Source organism: Gavialis gangeticus, unplaced genomic scaffold (genome assembly GCF_001723915.1).
Source record: "Gavialis gangeticus isolate Ggan-Ray unplaced genomic scaffold, GavGan_comp1, whole genome shotgun sequence".
Classification (NCBI taxonomy): Eukaryota; Metazoa; Chordata; order Crocodylia; family Gavialidae; genus Gavialis; species Gavialis gangeticus.
Genome location: NW_017729022.1, coordinates 156,257,717 through 156,278,201, shown reverse-complemented (window position 1 = coordinate 156,278,201; position 20,485 = coordinate 156,257,717). Strand labels below are relative to the sequence as shown.

Below are 20,485 nucleotides of genomic sequence, written 5' to 3'. Positions count from 1 at the left end.
CTCCTGAAGTACTTAGATAACTAAAAATCTCTCTCTTTACTTAAATGTAATGTTGATGGGAAGGCTGTTTTTTATGCATCTGTTCCATAAAGTCAGTGTGGGTGGAGAACTGAAGGCACAGCATAATGAGCGTAGTTAACTATGAAGTGGAAGATATTTCTTACTGTGGTGCAGTACTAAGGCCATCTCTCTTCTGTCTCTCTGTAGGCAAAAGATGATGGAATATATACCCACCAGGACCCCTGGGCAGTAAGGCAGACTTAGGCACAGATGCAGCAGGAGTGAATAGGCAGGACACATCTTGGTGAAGGTGTTGTGCTGGGCAGGGAGGCATATAGACATAATCTAGAGTGAGACTCAATTATAGTGTGTGAGTGCTCTTACTATTGCTTCTCTATAGGAGGACAAAGGTTCAATTATAGTATTCTTATGCTTCAGACTACTGAGCCATCTACTGTTATAGGTCCTGTCTCTAGAAAGGCGCTGAATATTATCCTTTAAAGAACAAGAAAGGTATAGTAGTAATACAAGTAAAGATTGAGAAGGAAGATTTCTCTCCTGAGCTGTTGTAAGTGATCACTGAAACATGAGGTTCAGTTACTCTTTTTAATGATGCTCTCTACTGGAGTAAAACTGTTTTTAATGATAAAAAACATGCAAGCCTTTTAAAATCAGGCTCATCAATAATGTTCTCTGATGACAGTGAATCCCACATGTTGTGTTTTATGGTTCAAATTGTACATTAAAGCTATATTTTTACTATCACTAGACCAAACACATGCAGCTCCCATAGAGGTCATTATTGATGTGCTTCTTTCAATTGGTGAGAAATTATGAGTTCCTTATTCAGTTGGAATTATTCTTTTTAATTGTCATGGTTACTTAGAGGCACCAGCTGTTTCTGACCTGATGCTGATGTACAATGGGAACTTGCTAATCAGCTCACTTTTTAATTATCTTCATATTTCAATTTGTTTAAAGGTAGGTCAATGAAGTGAGAGTTTATTAAAAATCTGATCAGGTAACTGGTGTATTTACAGCATATATATTTCCACTGACACTGTTGATTCACAGGCTGGAAAGAGTCCAGCAGAGAGCAACAAAAATGATGAGTGGCACAGGAAGCATGACTTATGAGGACAGGTTGAAAACACTAGGGTTATTTAGTCTGGAGAGGAGAGTCCTGAGGAAGGATTTGATAACAATCTTCAAATACCTGAAGGGCAATTATAAACAGGATGGAGATGGACCCTGTAAAGTGGGTCTCAGACTTTTCTCTGTAGCTATCAAGGACAGTGCTAGGAACAATGGCTTCAAATTTCACTAGAGGAAATTTTAGTTGGAGATTAGGAAGAACTATCTCACTATGGCAGGGGAGGAGGGGGTAAGCCTGGGAACAGGCTACCTAGAGAGGTTATGGAATTTTCATCCCTGGAAATTTTTAAAAGTAGGTTTGATAGACACTTGGCTAGGATGGTTCAGTCAGGGATGCTCCTGCCTTGAGTAGGGGGCTAGACTAGGTGACCTCATGAGGTCCCTTCCAGCCTTCCTTTCCTATGATCCTGTCAGAATTGTTATCAAAGAAGCTACAGATTACTTCTTTGTGTGTTTTAAGTCCTATGATAACACAGAATTTGAAATATTGAAATTTTGATTTAATAAAATGCTAATACACTCTGAGTATGAGCTGAAGAGCTCTCTACTAAGCTCAAGCATTTTAAAATGTCACTATAATACTTTGTTGATTGTTTGATCATTCAAGTGTGGATTCTGCAGGGTTCTGAGAGGACCCTTAGCTCCGGTTGTTATGCATAGCACTTCATAGGATCAGACCCTAATTCTATTCCCACTTGAAGTTGATGGCAAAATCCCACTGAAATTAATAGCAGTAGGTTTAGGCACTGGGTAAAACAGGAAAACAAAAGATTTAGATGCCTAATGTAGGCATTTAAGTACCCAAATGTCCACAATTTTACTCAGGTACCTGTACCACCACACCTATATGCATGCCCCAAACTTCTTGAGGCTCTGGTCCCTTCTCCCACGACTGTTTGTTCTGGCTCCAGGGACAAGAAGCCAGAACATCTCTTTCCCTGTGCCTCAATAGCTAAGCTATAGACTCACACTCCCTCTTGCTTCTTCTCTGACTCGATTAATCTTGAATTCCTTTCTGTACAGTGGCCCATTTTCAAGAGAAGATGTAGAGAGTAGCCCTTGGCAGGGGACCATCCTGTAACATGGTGGTTAGGGCACTCCCTTAGGAGGTAGAAATGTGGGCTTGAACCCTCTTGGGAGGAAAAAGGAATTGAATCCAGATCTCACACTTCCTGGACAAATACTCTAACTAATAGACTTAAAAAGTGGGTGGCAGCACCACCATCTCCTCTGAACATCTGAAAAAACGAAAGAGTCCTGCCCTGCTCTTTGAAAGAATGGCTGTTAGCACCTGTGCTTAGGAAAGGATTTTAGGTAGTGGATTCTCAGTGGAGTGATACTCCCTACAGCCCTGAGTGAGGTGCCCAAAGTCTGGAGAAAGGTACAGGATGTCAGATTCACCCTCAACAGGAAGTTGTACTGGTTAGCTAGGAGCTTCAGTGACTAATGCAGGGTTGTGCATTCCATACTGGAGACACTGCAGCCCAGTTCCTTGATTGGTTCCAGTTTAGGCCTTTGCTCTATTAGATGTCAATCTACAGACCCTTAACCTTGGGGATCACTAGTCATGGGAATAATCCCCTTTAATTCAATGCAACTATTCGTGTGATTAAAGATTTTCACTTGTTTAAATGCTTTAATGACTGGACCCTAATTTGCCAAATGTAGTAATTCACAATGCGCCTCTCAATTATTAGTAGAAATTAGCAAGCTTCTGCTGTACACACTAACAGAAAACCTTCTAGAGTGAGCTTTAATATAAATTAAGGACTACAGTCATTCCATCTGACATCTTCTCATCAACGGAATAATCATTAACATAAAAGATATGACAGCTTGGTTTTAATAAGTTCTGTAGGTGGTAGACAGGAATACTGAAAATCTATAGGCATTAAGAAAGTCTGTTTTTTTAATTTATATTATTGATATAATTACAAAAAAATCAAACTACAGTAATTTTATAGTTCTCAAAGTAGCTAGGATTTGATAACATCTTTCTAAATAACCTGGTAATCAATATTTTAGTAGCAAAAGGATCCAAAAAGCAGATTCAGGTAAAATCTTTGAGACTCCAGCCAGGAAAAGCCAAACTGACATGTCCAATGCTTTTAAGGTAAGCATGAGGAGGCAGCAGGGATGGGAACTTCTCTCTGGAACCCATCATAGAGCTTCTTGGGTCACCTTTTAAAATGAGGTTTCTGCAGATAGTGGACTACAATCAAGCCTTGGTTGTGGGCTTTGAACTCTTGCTGTCACAATATTAATTGATACGACACATAATGGCTGATTTGTTTTATGGACCTTTCCACCAGTGGTCTCAAAAGATATGCAAACATTAATTAATAAAAATTCTCAGCACCCTATGAGCTAGGTAATTATCATTATTGCTATATTACAAATGAAGAAACTGATGCTAGAGAGAGGAAATGACTTTATTGAACTCTGAGGCTAAGTACAGATAGTCAAATAACCTGAGGCTGAATCAAATAAATTTTTGCAGGTTAGTCTAAGCTTCATAGATTCACAGATGTTAGGGTTGGAAGGGACCTCAATAGATCATCGAGTCTGACCCTCTGCATAGACAGGAAAGAGTGCTGGGTTCAGATGACCCCAGCCAGATGCCTATCCAGCCTTCTCTTAAAGACCTCCAGGGTAGGGGAGAGCACCATCTCCCTTGGGAGCCCATTCCAGACCTTGGCCACCCTAACTGTGAAGAAGTTCCTCCTAATGTCCAGTCTAAATCTGCTCTCTGCTAGCTTATGGCCATTATTTCTTGTGACCCCTAGGGGTGCGTTGGTGAGGCGCCACCTCATAGATTGAACCAATAAGCCAGTAAACAGACATTCACATTTTGATTCCAGAAATGCAGCCACATCCCTGCAGTGGCCCCCCAGAAGCCAGAGGATGCTAGAGCATGACACCCTGCTTGGCTGGTGCAGACAGCTTGGGCCAACACTAGCCTGCCAGCAAGGGGGAGTTTGCCAGGAAGGTACAAAGCATCCTGGGATGCTGGGGGTCTGTGAGTTAACTTGAATCTGGAGGGGATCTTGGACAGAAGTTCAATACACCATTTAACCTAAATCAGTTAAGTCTGATACTGCATTCATCCAGGTTTATCTTAAACTGGTTTGGGGCATTTTGAAAGCAGTTTATGTGCACTGAACTTCTGTTGTGTTACAGATCTGAACTGGTTCCCTATCACTTATACCCGTTTATGTGGAATGCCTGTCCCTTGCCAGAGTGTCGGTGGCATAGTTGGGAATAGAACCCAGTTTTAAAGAGCTCTCCAGTTAGTGTTTTAGCTTTAAAATGATCCTTTTTCTGCTGAGTAGCAAGCAGTCAGTAGTAGTTATATCAGTAACATCCATAAGGTTTACCCAGGACTCCTATTCAGAAAAGTCTGATTTGCTATAGCTAGGATCAAGTATATAATTCTGCATATTGGAGTCTATTACTTAGATCAGTTTTACATTGTTTTGGAATAATGAATATTCTGCATTTTTACCAAAATAGCTCATCAGCTATAGATTTTCATGCTGCTCACTTGATTTTTAAAGTTATTTGAACTTACTGATGAAACATAAATTTCAATGAAAACTTTTAATGAGAACTTTGATATAGATTTGGAGATGTCCTATTGTCAGCATCTTTAAAATGATCTTTGTGCACTAACATTTCTGATCACCATTGTTCAATTTCACAAGTTAAGCATAAGGTCTCTTGCGTGTTGGATCCTGTGCAATATAAAGAGCAAGGCATCCTTCTGGTCTCTTCCAATGGTACCTAAAAATACAGAGAAAGACCATTTAATTCGAAAAGTTATGTAGTTGCAATGCAGGGGAATGTGATAGGGACTAATCTGATTGCACTTAAACCAGTTTCTTTCTGGTCATCTCTATTCAGTTCAGTGGAGTTACTTTCCATGAACACCAATATAAACAATATAAGAATAATACCCTTTAGTATAGCAGGAAAGATATGGATTATACCAGGTGAGCTATTCAAGTAAGTAATTGCCTACTTTATATATGGGTCCAAGTCAAAGGGCTCTATTCTGCTCTCATGCAGGGGTAATAATAGAATAATTCTAATGAGTTATTAGCTTTAAAAGTACAGCCTTAAATCAGGATTTCAAATGCACAAAAGTTCAGGAGTATTTTGATTTATGCTCTTTATTATATTAGAGAAATAACCAGAGACCATACTCAGATCAGGATGCCGTTTGCTAGACGCTAAAGTAAGAATGAGTCCCTGCCCCAAAGACGTTACAACTAATGGCCCCAATCTCCTGTGACCTGTTTTGCCCAGGGCAGAGCTGAGGACATGTGGGCAGGAGATCACAGCTCTGCCCCAGCTCCAGACCACTCTGTCACCTCAAAATCCTGGCCCCAGCCCCAGACCTTGATCCAGTCTCCAGGGAAAACCTGGCCCTTCACTGTCATGGCCCTACCCCTCCTGGGGTCTCCATGGCAACAGGCTGCAGTGATGTGGGCAGGGACTGCTGGGAAATGGAGTCTGGCCACTGGCCAGATCTGCCATTTTGCCCACGCCTAGGTCAGAGCCATATGTCTCCCGTCCTTGTGCCCGGAACAGGGCAGAAGGGTTTGGTTTTGTTCAGTAGTTTATTTGCTTGTTGGCTTGCTGCTCAAAGACTGTACTTCATTGGGGAAGACTGGCTCCTCAGGGAGCAAAACCCACATGCAGCAACCAACAGGCTAGGAGACCCACTTACAGGGCCGCTTTCTTTCTTCTGCTCTGTCTTTGAGGGGGTCTACACTGAGCTGTATGCCCACTGCATTTCATTCTTACCACTTCTCTTGTTTTACCAGGCAGGATAAGCTATAACAGATATCATTTTTTACAGGGGATCTGCTGTTCTAGACACACACCCTCATATAGACCAAAGGAATAAGATGCAGAACTGAGGCTTTTGTTATCAAAAGCTGGGAAACCATGCCAAGAACCCTCTCTACTCACGTAGACTGAGCAGGGATCAGCAAGCTATCACCAGCAGTCAGAGTCAAGGTTTTACCATCCATAGCAACAGCAGATGTGCTTTCCTAAAAGACAAAAACAAGCAGCTTTTAATTCCTCATGTGCTGTCACTGGCAGGAAGAAAAGGCTGATACTAAGAAAGAAGCACATTTTAGTAAGAAATCTGGCATTTCCACAGAAACGTAGTTCAAAAATGGTTCTGTTCTGCATGGCTTATCTTAAAACTTTAGCTGATCTTCTTCGCCTGGCAGACTTAGCAGCAATAAAAACAAGTTTCAGACTTTAGTTCCATAATGAAGTTATACAGAAACCAGCTTATCCTGCATATGTTGTTAATGAGCTAACCGAGTGGCCTGCTTTTCAATACGGCTGTCTAAACATCACAGGGCTAAACTCCTTGAGTATGTTTTTTCACAGGTTTTCTCTTTCTTTTGAGACTCCTGAAATGCCTTTTAAGGTTGAAAAAGCTGTTCACAACTGCTGTTCACAACAGTGGGGAGCTGGTAGAAGTTACTGATAGAAACCCATTTACAGTGAAATGGATTTATCATTGTCCTGTCAGGCAAAGATGCCAAATTCTTGCCAACCTTACAGGATCTGGCTGTCTTCTGTCAGCTGTACAGACAAGGTTCTTTCAAGATATGTCTTTAATTAGCATTAGATGGTTAGTCTCTGTGAATTTAAACAGAATGGCAACAGGTAGAAGTATCTGGCATCTTGATTTGTGTACATGGGAACCATTTCTTCTGTTCTTTTTTTCCTGTTGGGCTGCATATAGACTAGTTCTTCTCCCAGAATAAGAAATTGATAAATACTAGAGTAGACAGTATTCAGGCATTTTGTTTTCAAATAGTCAAGTTCTTAGATTAAGTCCTTAGCACCCTGCTTGTTTCCTTCATGAAGATTCCAGTGCATGCGCAGAACTAGGGTAAGGCTTCTAGGGAAGGGCAATGGAGGAAGGGCCCCTGCAACCAATGGCACTTCCATGGATTCAGGGATGGATACTATTAAGCATCTAAGCCCCCATCATGATGTAGGACACTAGTGGCCCATTGGCCACATGCTGAGGAAGGGGGGCTACTTTTTAAGCATTGGCAAGTAAAAATGGCTTGCAACTGACTCACCAGTGACTGCTTGCCTATGACATTTTTCTTAGAGAAACGATAAAATTCTTTAATTGTTCTTGCCTGTGACTGGAAATTTTTTTTGGCAGAGATATCCACTCCACACTTAAATACAACTCCGCCCTTTGTGAATATGAATTGTCACATACCAATTGCCATATCCAGATATCCGCATTCTTCTGGTTTCCTTCACTTACTCCTGGCCCGTGAACTACAGCCTAAAAAATGAAAAGGGGTGGGGTGGGCGGTAAGAGAGGGGGAAGAAATGGTTTTTATCCCAAAGATTTACGTTAATCTTCCTAAAGTTTATACAATATTCAATTTCCACAGGAAATCTTTGTACAATGTGATATTATTTGTATATACCTGATTTGAATTTGCATGGCAGGTCACTGATATCCACCAATAGAAGGAAAACTGATCACACCTGCCACTCCTTATGCTTCTTCACCTACTCACTATATCTGTTCCCTTTGTCTCTTCCCACTCTCAGCTTCACAGTGTTATATTTGCCACCACCTGCTCTTGGAACAGACATTCTTTTCTTGTCTATTATGGGGTCTGATCCAAAAACTGTTGAAGTTGATACAATTTTTTCATTGATTGCAAAAGTCTATTGATCATGCCTCATGGGCTCATCTACACAAGATGTTCACTGCAGAGTTGTCTAATTAGCTCTGCAGTAAATGTCTCAGTGACTGCACATGCAACCTTATTACACCACAGGAAACTAATATACTCTGCAGTAGGTTAGTACTTGTACATACAAATACTATTCTGCAGTAGAGTTTTTTTGTCCACAGCACTGCATGTGTAGACACTGCACCGGCTGGCTGGGGCATATGGGTACTTCAGTTTGGGGGATGCCTGCTGGCTAGCCACATATTGGAGCACATTCGTGCCTCAGCCAGCCCCTCTGCAGTGTGTTGAGCTGGGTTGGAGCAGCCTCAGGCTGGCAAGCTGACCACCAGGGTCCCCTCCCAGCTGGGGCTGCTCTGATCTGGTTCAATGTGCTGTGATCCTAGGTACATGTGTAAACGTGGTGCCTGGGAGCAATAAACTCTGGCATAATACGTGCCAGAGTTTATTGCTGCACATTAATATGCACATGTTGATGTGCCCCATGTGTTCTTTTCTTCAAAACCCTACTATTGTTTGTCCATTCTGGATGGAGTTTGCTGATGGTTTTCAATACTTTCTGTCACTTGGATTGCTTTCCCAGAGTCAGTTTCTTTGGATATGTTTTGTAAGGTCTTTTACATATTGAAGAGCCATCAGATTATAACAGCCTTATTATACAACCTTATTATACTACCAGATTATACAGCCTTATTATTTCACAAACCAGTATCAGTCTTTGTATCAAGACTTTTATTTGAAATTAAAGGGGGGGGGGGGACTGAGTTAAATAGGCTAATGAATAATTTTTAAACCTACTATCTTTATCTGAAGATTATCAGAAGTGTAAATAGAAGTAGTTGTCTAACTCCAATTGACAGTTAATGAAATTGTGTATCTGTCATAAGGGCCCTTGAAAATACCCGCTATCTCAGTCAGAGAAAACAAAAGCTTTTACCTGTGTTTCAAAGTTGTCTCCAAAGATACTCAAGGACTTTTTTTGATTTATTTCTCTACGGTGATCATTTAGCCAGTCTTGGAAGGAAAATGGATCCATGACTGCAGTGGCATTTAGTGGGAAAGGTGTGACTTTCAGGAGTTCATCTGCAACCAAGACAGTATAGTAATAGTAGGGAAGCTCACTTCTACATCTTCTAAAAACTAGTTTGATCTTTGTTGATGGTTCCAAATGAAAATGTGGATAGCAGTAATCAAGACGTTAGTGATAAAAGTAACATATGTTGTCACAGAATCATAACTTAAGTACTTATTACATCAAATACAATGAACATTCTTGTTTTGATGGAAATGCATTTTCTGTGATATGGCTGGTGAATTGTCTTCTTTGTACGCCCTAGACAAATAACAAGAGAACCCCTGTAAAAGTTGGTTTTGTCCAAATTAAAACTTGTAGGGTTTTTAAAAATTATTTTCAAGTATTGCTTGCATCCACTAATGACATAACTGTGGTACAAGTGTATTCAGACATTATAGAATAGAAAGACTGGTCCAGAGATAATTGCATAATTCTTGCCAACCAGGTTCTTCATCCCCTTTCCACACTAACCAACAGTGATGAGCGGATTCCCATCTTGTAACTTTAATGAAGTCCCTCCTGATTTACCCCAGACTAAATGGAATTAGAATTGGGTCCACAAACTCATGTTACCATATGCCTTTCATATTCTCAGCAAAGGACTTATCGTCATTTTCTCTCCAGTATGTATTTTAAGGTGTTTTGAAGGCTTAATTGACCAGAGTGAAACAAATCAATTATCACAGCCTTAAATTTAATAAATGGTCCTCCTCAAGATGTTCCCGCAGTTGTAGTTCAAGTTAATTTCCAGTAGTTCTCCTTCATAACTGGCTTAGTTTAAAATATCTAAGAGGGCTAAAAGCAGTTTCAGTTTTGGTAGTTTTGTGCTGTGTGTTGCTATATAAAATTAATTTCAATCATTCACCAACCCACAGTAAAGTGCAGAGATAATGCAATCGTCTTTGAGAATCTTAGATAGTTTGTTCTGTGACACCATGAGGAATGTCTCTAGGGTACTTTCAAGTAATAATTCCAACTAGATGTAGAAAAATTCACTATTTCCCAAAGGTATTCAGGAAATGAGCACACAGCCAAGCCTTAGTCCCTGAGCAGATAATTTAGTGAACGTTATTGTGTTCTTTATGTGGTGGTCTTCTAACTCTCCTACAAATCACAAGCTTTTCTGAATGTATTATTGTGGGATCATACCTTGAACATATCACATCAAAGTTTTCCTCAGAAAGCCATCTTATACATTATTCTAGTACAACAGTGTTTGATGGGTGAGGTCTACATGAAAGGCAATGCACTATATTAAAGATGCTATCCCAGTATAATGGATTGTGTTATGCACAAGGTATTTGCATCCATATTTGATGCATAATAATAGGGATGCACAAGGCATTTGCACCTATAGTTGACCTTTAGAAAATAAAGACAAGATATTAAATCCCTTTCAGCAACTTTTGATATGGAGATACCTTCTAGTTTATAAATTTATTTTTTTCTATTAAATCATAGCATGATCAAGTAAACAGGTCAAGGTCCAGATTATAAGTAAAAACATTTTTGCTTATTTTGTCTTCTCCTTTCATGAACTGTGCATTTTATATCTATTGTTAAGAGAAGGAATCCTTAGATACAAATCTTTTTTTGCCATAGAATATTTGTCAGCAAAATACACCCAATTCTTTCTCATCCAGTTATTGGACAGTTATTCATATTTTTCAATTTTGTTTTAAAATAAACAAAACAAACCCAAAGTAAAGAAGACAAAAGAAAAATCCCAGCAAACCCCAGAAATTATGTGATTCCACAAGGACAAAATAGTGGAAAAAAATCATTATAAATCATGTTAATCTGGATCTGCAAATGCAAATAAGAATTAATCTTGGTTGTGTGGTTACTGCATGGTATTGCTGAAGGTCAGAACTGAGGTTATTTGGATACTTTAACTGAAAATTTTCATAGTGGAATATGCCTGGATGTCTTGTAGGTTCAACTTTCATTGTTCTAGATTCATAATACTTATTCTGGAATAATTACCATAATTACTCAAATATAAAGCAACTTGAATTATAGGACAACCCCTCACCCCTCCAATAATTAGATTCTATATCTGAAAATTTATAAATTTGAAATAATTTTTCAGATATAGAATCTAATTATTGGAAGTTTGCCTTGAATTTGACTCCCTCCCACTGCTGCAGCAGGGAAAATTAAATCTTGGGGGTCAAGCAGCCCACTTGCCCTCTGCCACCCCAACTTCTTCCTCTGTAGCCTCTTCACCCCCCACCCCCCATTACTGTTAGACTCTGCTCTCCCAGAGCACATGGGAGTGAGTGGAAAATTTGCAAAATGCTGACTGAAATCTATAATATTTTAGTTCATCCAGAATTGGTGTATTTTGCCTTTTTTGAAACTGCTGCAAGTTTTAGCACAGGTACTCCATAAACATACTTTTAAACAGCACTTTTATACCTACTTATATATAGTCTAGACTATGCATGATATTAGCTCAAAGCCAAATGGTTCATGATTTACCATATAGTTCATGGGGCTGGGTCCCAGCAGAGTCAACAGCATTCAAACCATGGTGACTCCATAACACAGCATTGATCAGTATGTGTGTGTGCATCAGTTACCCTCCCACAAAGGATCCATGTGTTAGTTAGTCCCCCACTTATGACTGGAACTCATTGTTTTTGTCCCAAATTCTGAGATCCTCCAAAAATGTATATACAAATGAGGCATAGGGCAACCTGGTTCAGCTCAACCTCATGGAAGATGAGGCCACATTAATTATATGCAATAGGCTGAAAGAGGGGGCAATAGAAGGGTTCTAGATGAATTGTTTGGGGCCCTGTTTGGTGACGTTTGCCAGACATTTAAGGCTGGTGAAGAAACGGGAAGTATTGGAAATGGGAAAGAAACGTGTAGCTCAGCTGTGGGAGTGAAGATGAGGTTGAAATGTATTCAATGTAGTGGCTTACCATGACTTGTAAAAGAGTCATTGCTGGGTGGAATTGCACTTAATAGGCACTACAATATATCTTATTTAGACAGGCTGCACTAACTTCTTCTTGTGGAAAATCCATGCACTCCTCCTGGTGGTGACAGGTTTCAGAAACCTGATCAGGGAAGCGATTTCCTATGGGCACCTGACCAGACAGCAAGGGACCCTGACAGCTTGCTTCATATCCTGCTTCAGGTATGCACTGTGGAAAGCCAGGAACCTGCTCATAAACAGACACTCAGACCCCACAGTCAACCACTATATTAAAATGGGACTAAGGGAAATGCACTGGTACTACAGGAAGACAGAAGAGGATGACAGGAAAGAAATGGCAGATCTCATTTCGTGGAGAGGGGTCTGGCATAGACTTTTTCAGGAGTAGACCCTCTGAGAAGGGCAGTGGGTGAGGTACAGGTATGGAGATGGGTGCGCGGTTGCATGATGCAAACTGTGTAATTGGGTTTTTAGTGTGCTTTGAGCTGCCAAGTGAACCACAACGCATTTGGCAGAGTGTTGGAGGTGGAGTTATAAATATATTTATATGTATAGAAATAAATATTTTTGCAAAAAAAAAAAAAGTGGTCTGTTCCCACCAGCATTTTTGCTGCCATGGGAGGGTGTTGGAACCTGCTCTGGCCTCTCTGAATGCCAGCCTGGTATTACAGTACCTCCAAGCCGTTGCCTCTTCCCTCCTAGGGGAGTAATTCCCCCACTTTTTTTTTAAAGTGCCACACACACACACACAAATGTATGTCTGTTCCCTCCTAGGGGAGTAATTATCCCACTTTTTTTTTTAAGTGCCACACACACACACAAAGGTTCTTATCAGCATGTTTACCCAATATGGAACATGTGGTTTATAGTCATATTCAGTGTTGTCTGCATTTAGTCAACTTCATAGTCAACTTACTGAGCACATGCTGCTTTTGACAGAAGTTCAATGATAAAAATATATTTTATGAGGCTTTCTTGTATGTAAATATAAGACAAAGAGCTGTTTTCATGCTGATTGGAGGAAAAAACCCCCTCTTCTTATATTCAAGTAAATACAGTACAAAATAATGTGATGTTCTTTATGGTTAAATTACAGATCCCCAACTTCATCTACATCTTAGGGTGCAAACAAAAGTGACAATTTTTGCCGGATCTAGCCACAGAAAGCAGTTTATAGCTGGGACCAAACACAAATGCACGATCCAAACAGTTTCAAAAATGGCTGCTTGGGTGAAAATCTGACCCCTCATTTCATGAGGTATCAGTTGAACATGTTTCATAATGTAGCATCTTCTGTAACTTGTGTCTATGGAGCTCCCAGCCTCTCACTGTTTTGAGAATGGAAAGAGGGAAAGGTGCAGATGGAGTTCAGTCGGGGGGGGGAGTTCAGTTTCCCCTGGAGGGTGGGTCAGGTGTACTGGAGACCCCCTGAAGTGGGGGAGGATGCTCCAGTTTACCCAGTCCACCCTTCAGCACTGGCTGGGGAGCCCCAAGAACAAGCCTCCTCTGCTGCCTTTCCCCCTCCCATTCTGAAAACAGTGAGCACTGGCAGAGAGCCATGGCCATTCCTATGGGAACCTGCCTCCAGGCTCCCAGCTCATATCTGAATTCCCCTCCACCTGGAACCAATAGTGAACTTCTGTTTGGTCTGGAGTAACACTGTAACTTGGAACACTTTGCAGGGAATGTTCTGAGTTACAGCTGGGAGCTGTATTTCTGTCTGCACCCTTAATGTACCTTTTGGTTGGGAACATTAATGAAATATAGGTGTACAATTCTATTAGAATACACAGCCAGAGATACCAGCAGAGGAAAAAAATGAGGATGTTGCACTATGTTTTTGGTACCATTAGTTAGCTAATTGATTTTTAAGTGTTTTGTTTGGTTAAAACTAATACTCTCCCCAGTTAAATAATTAGATAGCTGAGTTATTTTCACTGTTGGAGCAAAACATATGCTACTGCTAAAAAGGTTTTTGGAGCTCCATAAAGTTGTATGGTGAGTGTGCTCTAAACTGAGATGTGGGAGACCTATGTTTGTTGGCAGTCTAACATTTCCCTGGCCATGATGGGAGGATGATAATGAGATACAACAGCAGGACCAATTTCTGCTGAGATACACTGCTTGGCAACACTGACTCTCTAAATCTGAATTGAATCAGGAGACCAATTAAAAGCTCCGAATCAATTCAAATCATCCAGATTGATTCGGAAAAGTTTCAGAAAAGATTTGGCCAATTTGAATTTGGAGATTCAGGCATCTGACAGCTGCCACCAGCTGGTAAATCTGTTGGTGTTGGAGGAGGGAAGAGGGAGGGACATGGGGGAGGGAGAGACAAGCTGCCCAGCAGGGGTGGGGGGCACATTACTCAGGAAGTGGGTGGGAAAGCATGGGATGTGGGTGCGGCAGTGGTGGGAGCAGGGGCTCTGCCCTGCTGCCACTTGCCCAACCAGGGTGGGGGGACAGGCAGAATGTGGGCACAGCTCACTCCAGGTGGAAGGGGCAAGTGGCAGGAGGGCATAGCCTCTGCTCCCAGTGCTTTTGCACCTGTATCCTGCATCTTCTATGCTGGCTGGCAAGCAGAGGCAGGGCAGAGCCTCCACCTGGCCCCAGCCTAGTCCTGGCACTTTAAAAAAAAAAAGAAGCCCAACACCCACCAGCTCTGGCAGCAGCAATCAGGGGCCTCTGAGGGCTCAAGGCAGAGCCCCCCCACGCAGCACAGGGCAGTGGGGGACAGCAGGGATCAGCTCCCCCACTTGGCACCTGCGCAGCAGCTACCCCATAGTGCGGGTGCAGCGCAGCTCAGCAGGGCACTGTGTACTATCTGGGAGCTGGGGTGGCTCCATCAGTCAGCCAGAGCCTGGCAGCACTCAAGCCCAGCTCCCAGGCAGCGCACAGTGGCTTGCCAAACCGCACTGCATCTGCGCGATGCAGCAGCTGCTGCACAGGTGCCAGGGGTGTGATTCCTGCTGCCATGCACTGCTTGGGGGGGCTCTCCCATGAGCCCTCAGAGGCCCCAATCACTGCTCCTGCAGCCAGTGAGTGGGGTCTTTTTTTTTTTAAAGCTCTGCACTCATTGGCTGCAGGAGCAGCAATTGGGGCCTCTGGGGGTTCATGGCAGACCCCCGCCCATGCAGCATGGGGTAGTGGAGGGCTGCTGGGATGTTTGAGGCCAAGGACAGGGGCAGACATTACATTCATGCTGAGCAAAGAACCTTTCTCTAGCAGGCAAAGAAAGCATACCACCATTCAAGGGATTTCTTAGAGAATGGACTATTCCATAAGCAAGTTGGATCAGTTACGATGAGGAAGATCTTCCTCCTCTTGCACTACTTGAACAGCACATTAGAGCAGCCTCCATGCTTGGGTACAGGCACCATTTGTGATAAAGGCTGTCCAACCGCATTTGAGTCTGGCTCATGAATGGGGCCCAGAGGTATCAGCTCCATGAAAATAATTAATAATGAACAATGCTTATTTGCCTGCTAGTGATATTTTATGGCACTTAATAAAGCACACTGACAGGGCACATCTACATGAGATGTTTACTGCAGAGCTAGCTAATTAGCTCCGCAAGAAAGTCTCAGTGTCTATACATGCAGTCCTATTAGACCACAGGAAACTAATTAACTCCACCACAGGTTAGTACCTGTAAATACAAGTACTATCCTGTGGTGATGTTCTTTAGTGCACAGCAATGCATGTGTAGATGGTGATAGGGCTGACTGGGGCAAAAGGCTGCTTGGGTGCAGGGGATAGCCAGGTTAGAGCATCCCCAAGCTGGCAGCCTGGCCCCTGGGGCCCCCTGCCAGTCAGGGCTGCTTCAACCCATCTCAACATGCTGCAGTCCCAGGTGCACATGAAGACATGGCACCTGGAAGCAATAAACTCCGGCACTTTTTCAAAGGCAGGCAAGGTCTTTCTTCACAGCCTAAACAACCAAAGAAACTGAGTATTTCTTATCAGCCCCATAACTTTTGTTTGGGCCACTTATTTTTATTCTTGATCTATTATGCTCTAATTAATGTCGAGCTTAATGTGCTTTTTGATAGTTCCATAATATTGATGTGATAATGGGGCTAAGACAAGGAACAAACAAAAATTAATTTAATTACTGGGGGAAAAACATAGTAGTAATATGTAAGATGATAGTACTACCATGTTAGAAAGCTGCAAGCATTAGCATATTTATCCTCCAAATGACATATTAAGTGGAACATCAACTCTAATATTGTCTTATGTATCTTAATATTGAGGAGCTTCATTTAAAGAATTGAACAGTTAAATCCATTTTTGTAATTCGTTGCTGTTAAATATTCATACCGTAGCAATTCAGTGTGGAGCCATTAGTGTTATACACTTGATGTGCTCTTTCTAGATTTGAAATGAAAAAGTAAGACAATATTGTGCTAAACTGAACATACGCCGGGTTTGCTAAAAGGATTTATAAAAGAAAATTACACTTTAGAGAGAAGGTCAGTTTTGCTTAAAAAATGAAAAATAAATGAAAACTAGGAATATGTGGCTGTGCCAAAGAGATTTTGGTAATCATGAAGGAATTGCCTGAAAGAAACCTTTTACAAGCTCAAATTCCAGAACACGGATATCTCCAATCTGCCTTTGTAGCTCCTCAAAGAAACCAGGTTAGAGAAAAGTTGATACATTGGCCACCCTTACTTCCACACTTCCATACTACCACACTGACAGGTTAAAGGTAAGTGCACACAGAAACCTGTAAAAGGCTATAGCAAGGATTACTTGCTTTTATGCTCTAAAAACTCCTGAAAACTTGAGTCAAATCTGTTGACTGCAGGAGTTCCTATTCCTGTTGTCTACCTGTACATACATTCTTTCATGACTCAGCTTTGACATTTTTTCATTGATAATTGTTGCTTTCTCTCTCTTTCAGATATTATTAATAATAATAATATAAATTACTATATAGTTAATAAATTATTAGTTATATAGTAATCTGTAAATCATATTTGATTTTTTTCCACTGTAGCCCTTGTAACATTATTGCTATTATTGTTCCTGTTTGTGCAGCAACATGCATGAAGAACTGTATGTGGTTTTAAAATAAAAAGCACAATATTTGCATACAAACATTCATAATGCAGGATGCTTCTGTTACTTTGAAATTCATATCATTCTGTTGATTGATTGGCTAGGAGGGATTATTCTCTAATCAAAAGAGACACTATATTAGGTTACTACTAGATCCAGAATGCCTTGCACTACTTAATGTCTTGCACTTCAAAAAGAGAGGTGGTTGTCTCTAGTTTTGCTGGCTTTTTAATTTTTTTTTCCAGTCCATTACAAGATAGGCCATTGGCACAGGTCTACTTTTTCAAAAGTCACTAGTGATTTTAGATAGCTCACGTCAATGCAACCTGATTTTTGGGTGCTTTTCTAGTACCTTTTAGACTATCAAGCTGAACCAAAAATAGAAGCACTTAATGGGGGTTGAACTAGTGCCAAACCAAAAGTCTCCAGTGGCTTCCATCTAAAATCAGTAACTAGTGCAGGATTTTTTCAAACTCAGGCCAGGCTTGGGTTTTGTGAGCAACCTCTTCCTGCCCAAGTGTTGTGTCTATTGAAATCTGAAGTCAGGCAGAGGTTATGAGTTTCAGTATTAACATCCCACACAGCTCTGCTTTCAGTCCACTCAGAGTCTAGCCCAAGCTGAATATCTCCTAGAAATTTCAGTGAGAGATACATTTGTGTACAGAACTGAAGTTCCCCCATACTCTCTATGGACTCTAGAAGCAAGATTTGTAAACACCTTCTTTACCATGTGTTCTGCTTGATCAAGTGATCTCCAAGCTAAATCTCAAAGCAATCTTAGTAGTGGTAGTCAGAGTGTCAGGGGAAAAATCTCCTCAAAGTTCCGAAGTTTAGAACAACAGTGCTTTCCCATGTCCTTGGTAACTCTCATATATTCCACACGTGGCCTGTAAATTTATGTGCAACTAAATAAGTAGGTGTTCACCAGTGCTCTCTGAGAGCCATCATGATGGAAAGGATCAATAAAGGATGTAAGATTTGATAAAATATACTACATCAAATTATGTAACCAAGTACTAGTGCATACTCCTTGTCATATAGATAACAGGGCTTATGAGAAATAATACTTTGATAGAGATTCTGTGTTGCATCTCCAAGAAGTATGACTCAAATGGAGTGGCTTTAATGGGGTTTTGTTGTTGGTGTTATCTATGCACCCTACTGTCTAAATTGTGCCAGTTATTCAACTGCCTTATGGGCCACATTACTGTTCAACAACTCTGTATGGTAGCCAAAACCTCAGCATGTCTTCTGAGGTCTGCTGTGGCCTGACAAAAATTCTGTTGTCTCCGTGCCTGTACCAAAGGAAATTGCCTTCAGCTGGAACTGGTGTTTCTTGCGTCTGTGGATCTTTTTACTCAGTGTGAAAGAGGTGGAGCAGGGGTGAAGACCTCACCCTTTTACTAGAATTGTTTATTTGTTGCTTTTTGTTCTAGTTTGCAGTGAACTCCTGCAACTTCATTAACAAGTGTATCTTAATATCCATTTTGGTGCATCATAGTATAACTATATGTTCATGTTCATGGGATGCAGCTATATGTGCATTTAAGCATAACTAAATTTACTGTGCATTAAGCTAATGTGCAGTAAGTGATTTTTGGCAGGTGTCTACACATGCAGATATTTGGCACTAAATCTAGTGCCAAGTACCTCCAGCCATGCCATGTGCACCTGTGGCCACTGGGGAGAGCTCCAGCCTCCAGCCACATGGCTGCCAGACCTGGGCAGCCATGTTGAAGCTAGAGCCAGCTGCCAGCACTTGGCAGCCATCTTGGAAACTCTGATTATTTGCCAGCCCCTTCCCTGCCTAGAAGCTGTGGGCTTAGTGCAGGGGCAGCAGGCAGCAGCTCCTTCCTTGCCCACCCTCTCTCCCTGTGCCAGGGCTGACCTTGCCCCTGCCCCTGCCCCTGCCCCTGCCTCTGCCTCTGCCAGGGATGCCCAGTACCCTGCTGCTTCAGCCCCTGCCAGCGATGACCAGCACCCCATTCTCCTGATGGCCATGGTGCTGGCTCCAGAAGGTCCCCCACCCCTACCCGGGCACCAGGAATGCTTTGAACCTGTCAGAGGGGGCCAGGGCACCAGCTATGGGAGGCCCTGGCCAAAACCCTCCTCCTGCACTCCCTTCTCTAGCCCAGCTGTCCCACTGCCCCGACACTGCCTACCCCCTGCCCACCCCCAGCACCACTCTCAACACACACACGGTTGAAACAAAAAAAAACATTATTAACCTCACAACACCCCCCTCCCTCTCCCCCCTCAACAAACAGAACCCCCTCACCTCTCAAACAACACAACCCCTCCACCACTCTCCCCACCCACCAACAACAAAAAACCCCACTTACAAATGGAAAACTATATACAATATTTTGGGTCTTTGAGCTCAGAGTGGGGGCCTGTGTGGGGGGTCTAGGGGGAGGAGCCCTGGGACAGGTGCCCAGCAACCCAGTCTTGGGATGTTCTCCCACAGGTCGGGGGCCATGGAGACTCCAGCAGGTGGCACCTTTGTGTACAGCCAGGTCTTCAGGGGCCTGGGGCAAGGTAGAGTGGTGGGGCCAGGCCCAGGTGACTGTTGGCAGGTCCAGGGTGGGGGTCCGGTCAGGGCATGTGGAGAAGGAGGCACCACAAGACCTCCTCCCAGGCCCAGGCAGGAGTCCTGCAGGGCCATGGTGGGTGAGGACCAGGTACAGGGGGGTGTGGACATGGCCACCAGGCCCAGGATGGTGTCCAAGGCCTGAGAGTCAGCATCTCCCTGCTGCTACTCTCTCCTTGCAGGCCAACTGCTGGGCTCCTGGAGATAGAACAGGCTCCCTGGTGTGTTTTCCCCAGGCACAAAATAACTGCAGGCTTTTATACCCTGCAGCTAGGGACTGCTAGAGAGCAGCACAGCCCTGGAGCAGGAGAGGTGGCCCTGGGGCTGGGCTCAGGCTGGCCCCCTAGGGGATGGGCAGATCCAGCAATAAAATTAATGCCAGGTCACATCTACACATGTGTTACTGCACATTAACTAATCATGCCCAAATTTGTCACAATTAGCCATTTTTACTGTACAGTAAGGGTGTGCATGTGTAGACGTACCCATATTTTAACTCCTGACATAAGCAAGGCAGTTGGCCCACAGATTCTCTACCCCAAATGGACAAATCTAACTCCCACGCATGGGCCTAACTCCATCAGTGCTAATGCCTTTGAATTATTTAAATACCTGGAGACAAATGAATTATGGTTGATGCAATCAAATGCTGTTCTAGACAGATTACTTTATTGGCAGCATCATTAAATATCTAGGCCAACTTTTTCAATTCCAGTTGACAATTAACTAACTATTCTGAGAGCTTGGTTTTCAAGCCCCAATTTAATAGAATTATTTAGGACAGTATTAAAGCATTGCAGTCCTGATGTGGGATGAACTTAAACACATTCTAAAGTGCTTTTGTGAATCAGAGCCACGGTGAAGTCAGTGAAAGTCATAGGTGCATCTGA

The 20,485-nt window shown here is 42.3% G+C and overlaps 1 protein-coding gene across 5 annotated transcripts in view; it reads right to left on the bottom strand.

Moving 5' to 3' along the window:
- Positions 1-4,384: 4,384 nt before the first annotated feature.
- Positions 4,385-20,485, bottom strand: part of HAAO (3-hydroxyanthranilate 3,4-dioxygenase) — a 106,140-nt gene continuing 90,039 nt past the window's right edge. For 4 of the 5 annotated variants that reach the window (XM_019516376.1, XM_019516377.1, XM_019516375.1 and 1 more), the window contains 4 exons: positions 8,851-8,996; positions 7,424-7,492; positions 6,133-6,215; positions 4,385-4,938 (listed from right to left, as the gene is read on the bottom strand). In XM_019516376.1, the coding sequence (XP_019371921.1) occupies positions 4,860-4,938; positions 6,133-6,215; positions 7,424-7,492; positions 8,851-8,996 (377 nt within the window). In that variant the 3' untranslated portion in view covers positions 4,385-4,859. The remainder of the gene's footprint in view (positions 4,939-6,132; positions 6,216-7,423; positions 7,493-8,850; positions 8,997-20,485) is intronic. The other variant, XM_019516374.1, reaches the window with a different exon arrangement.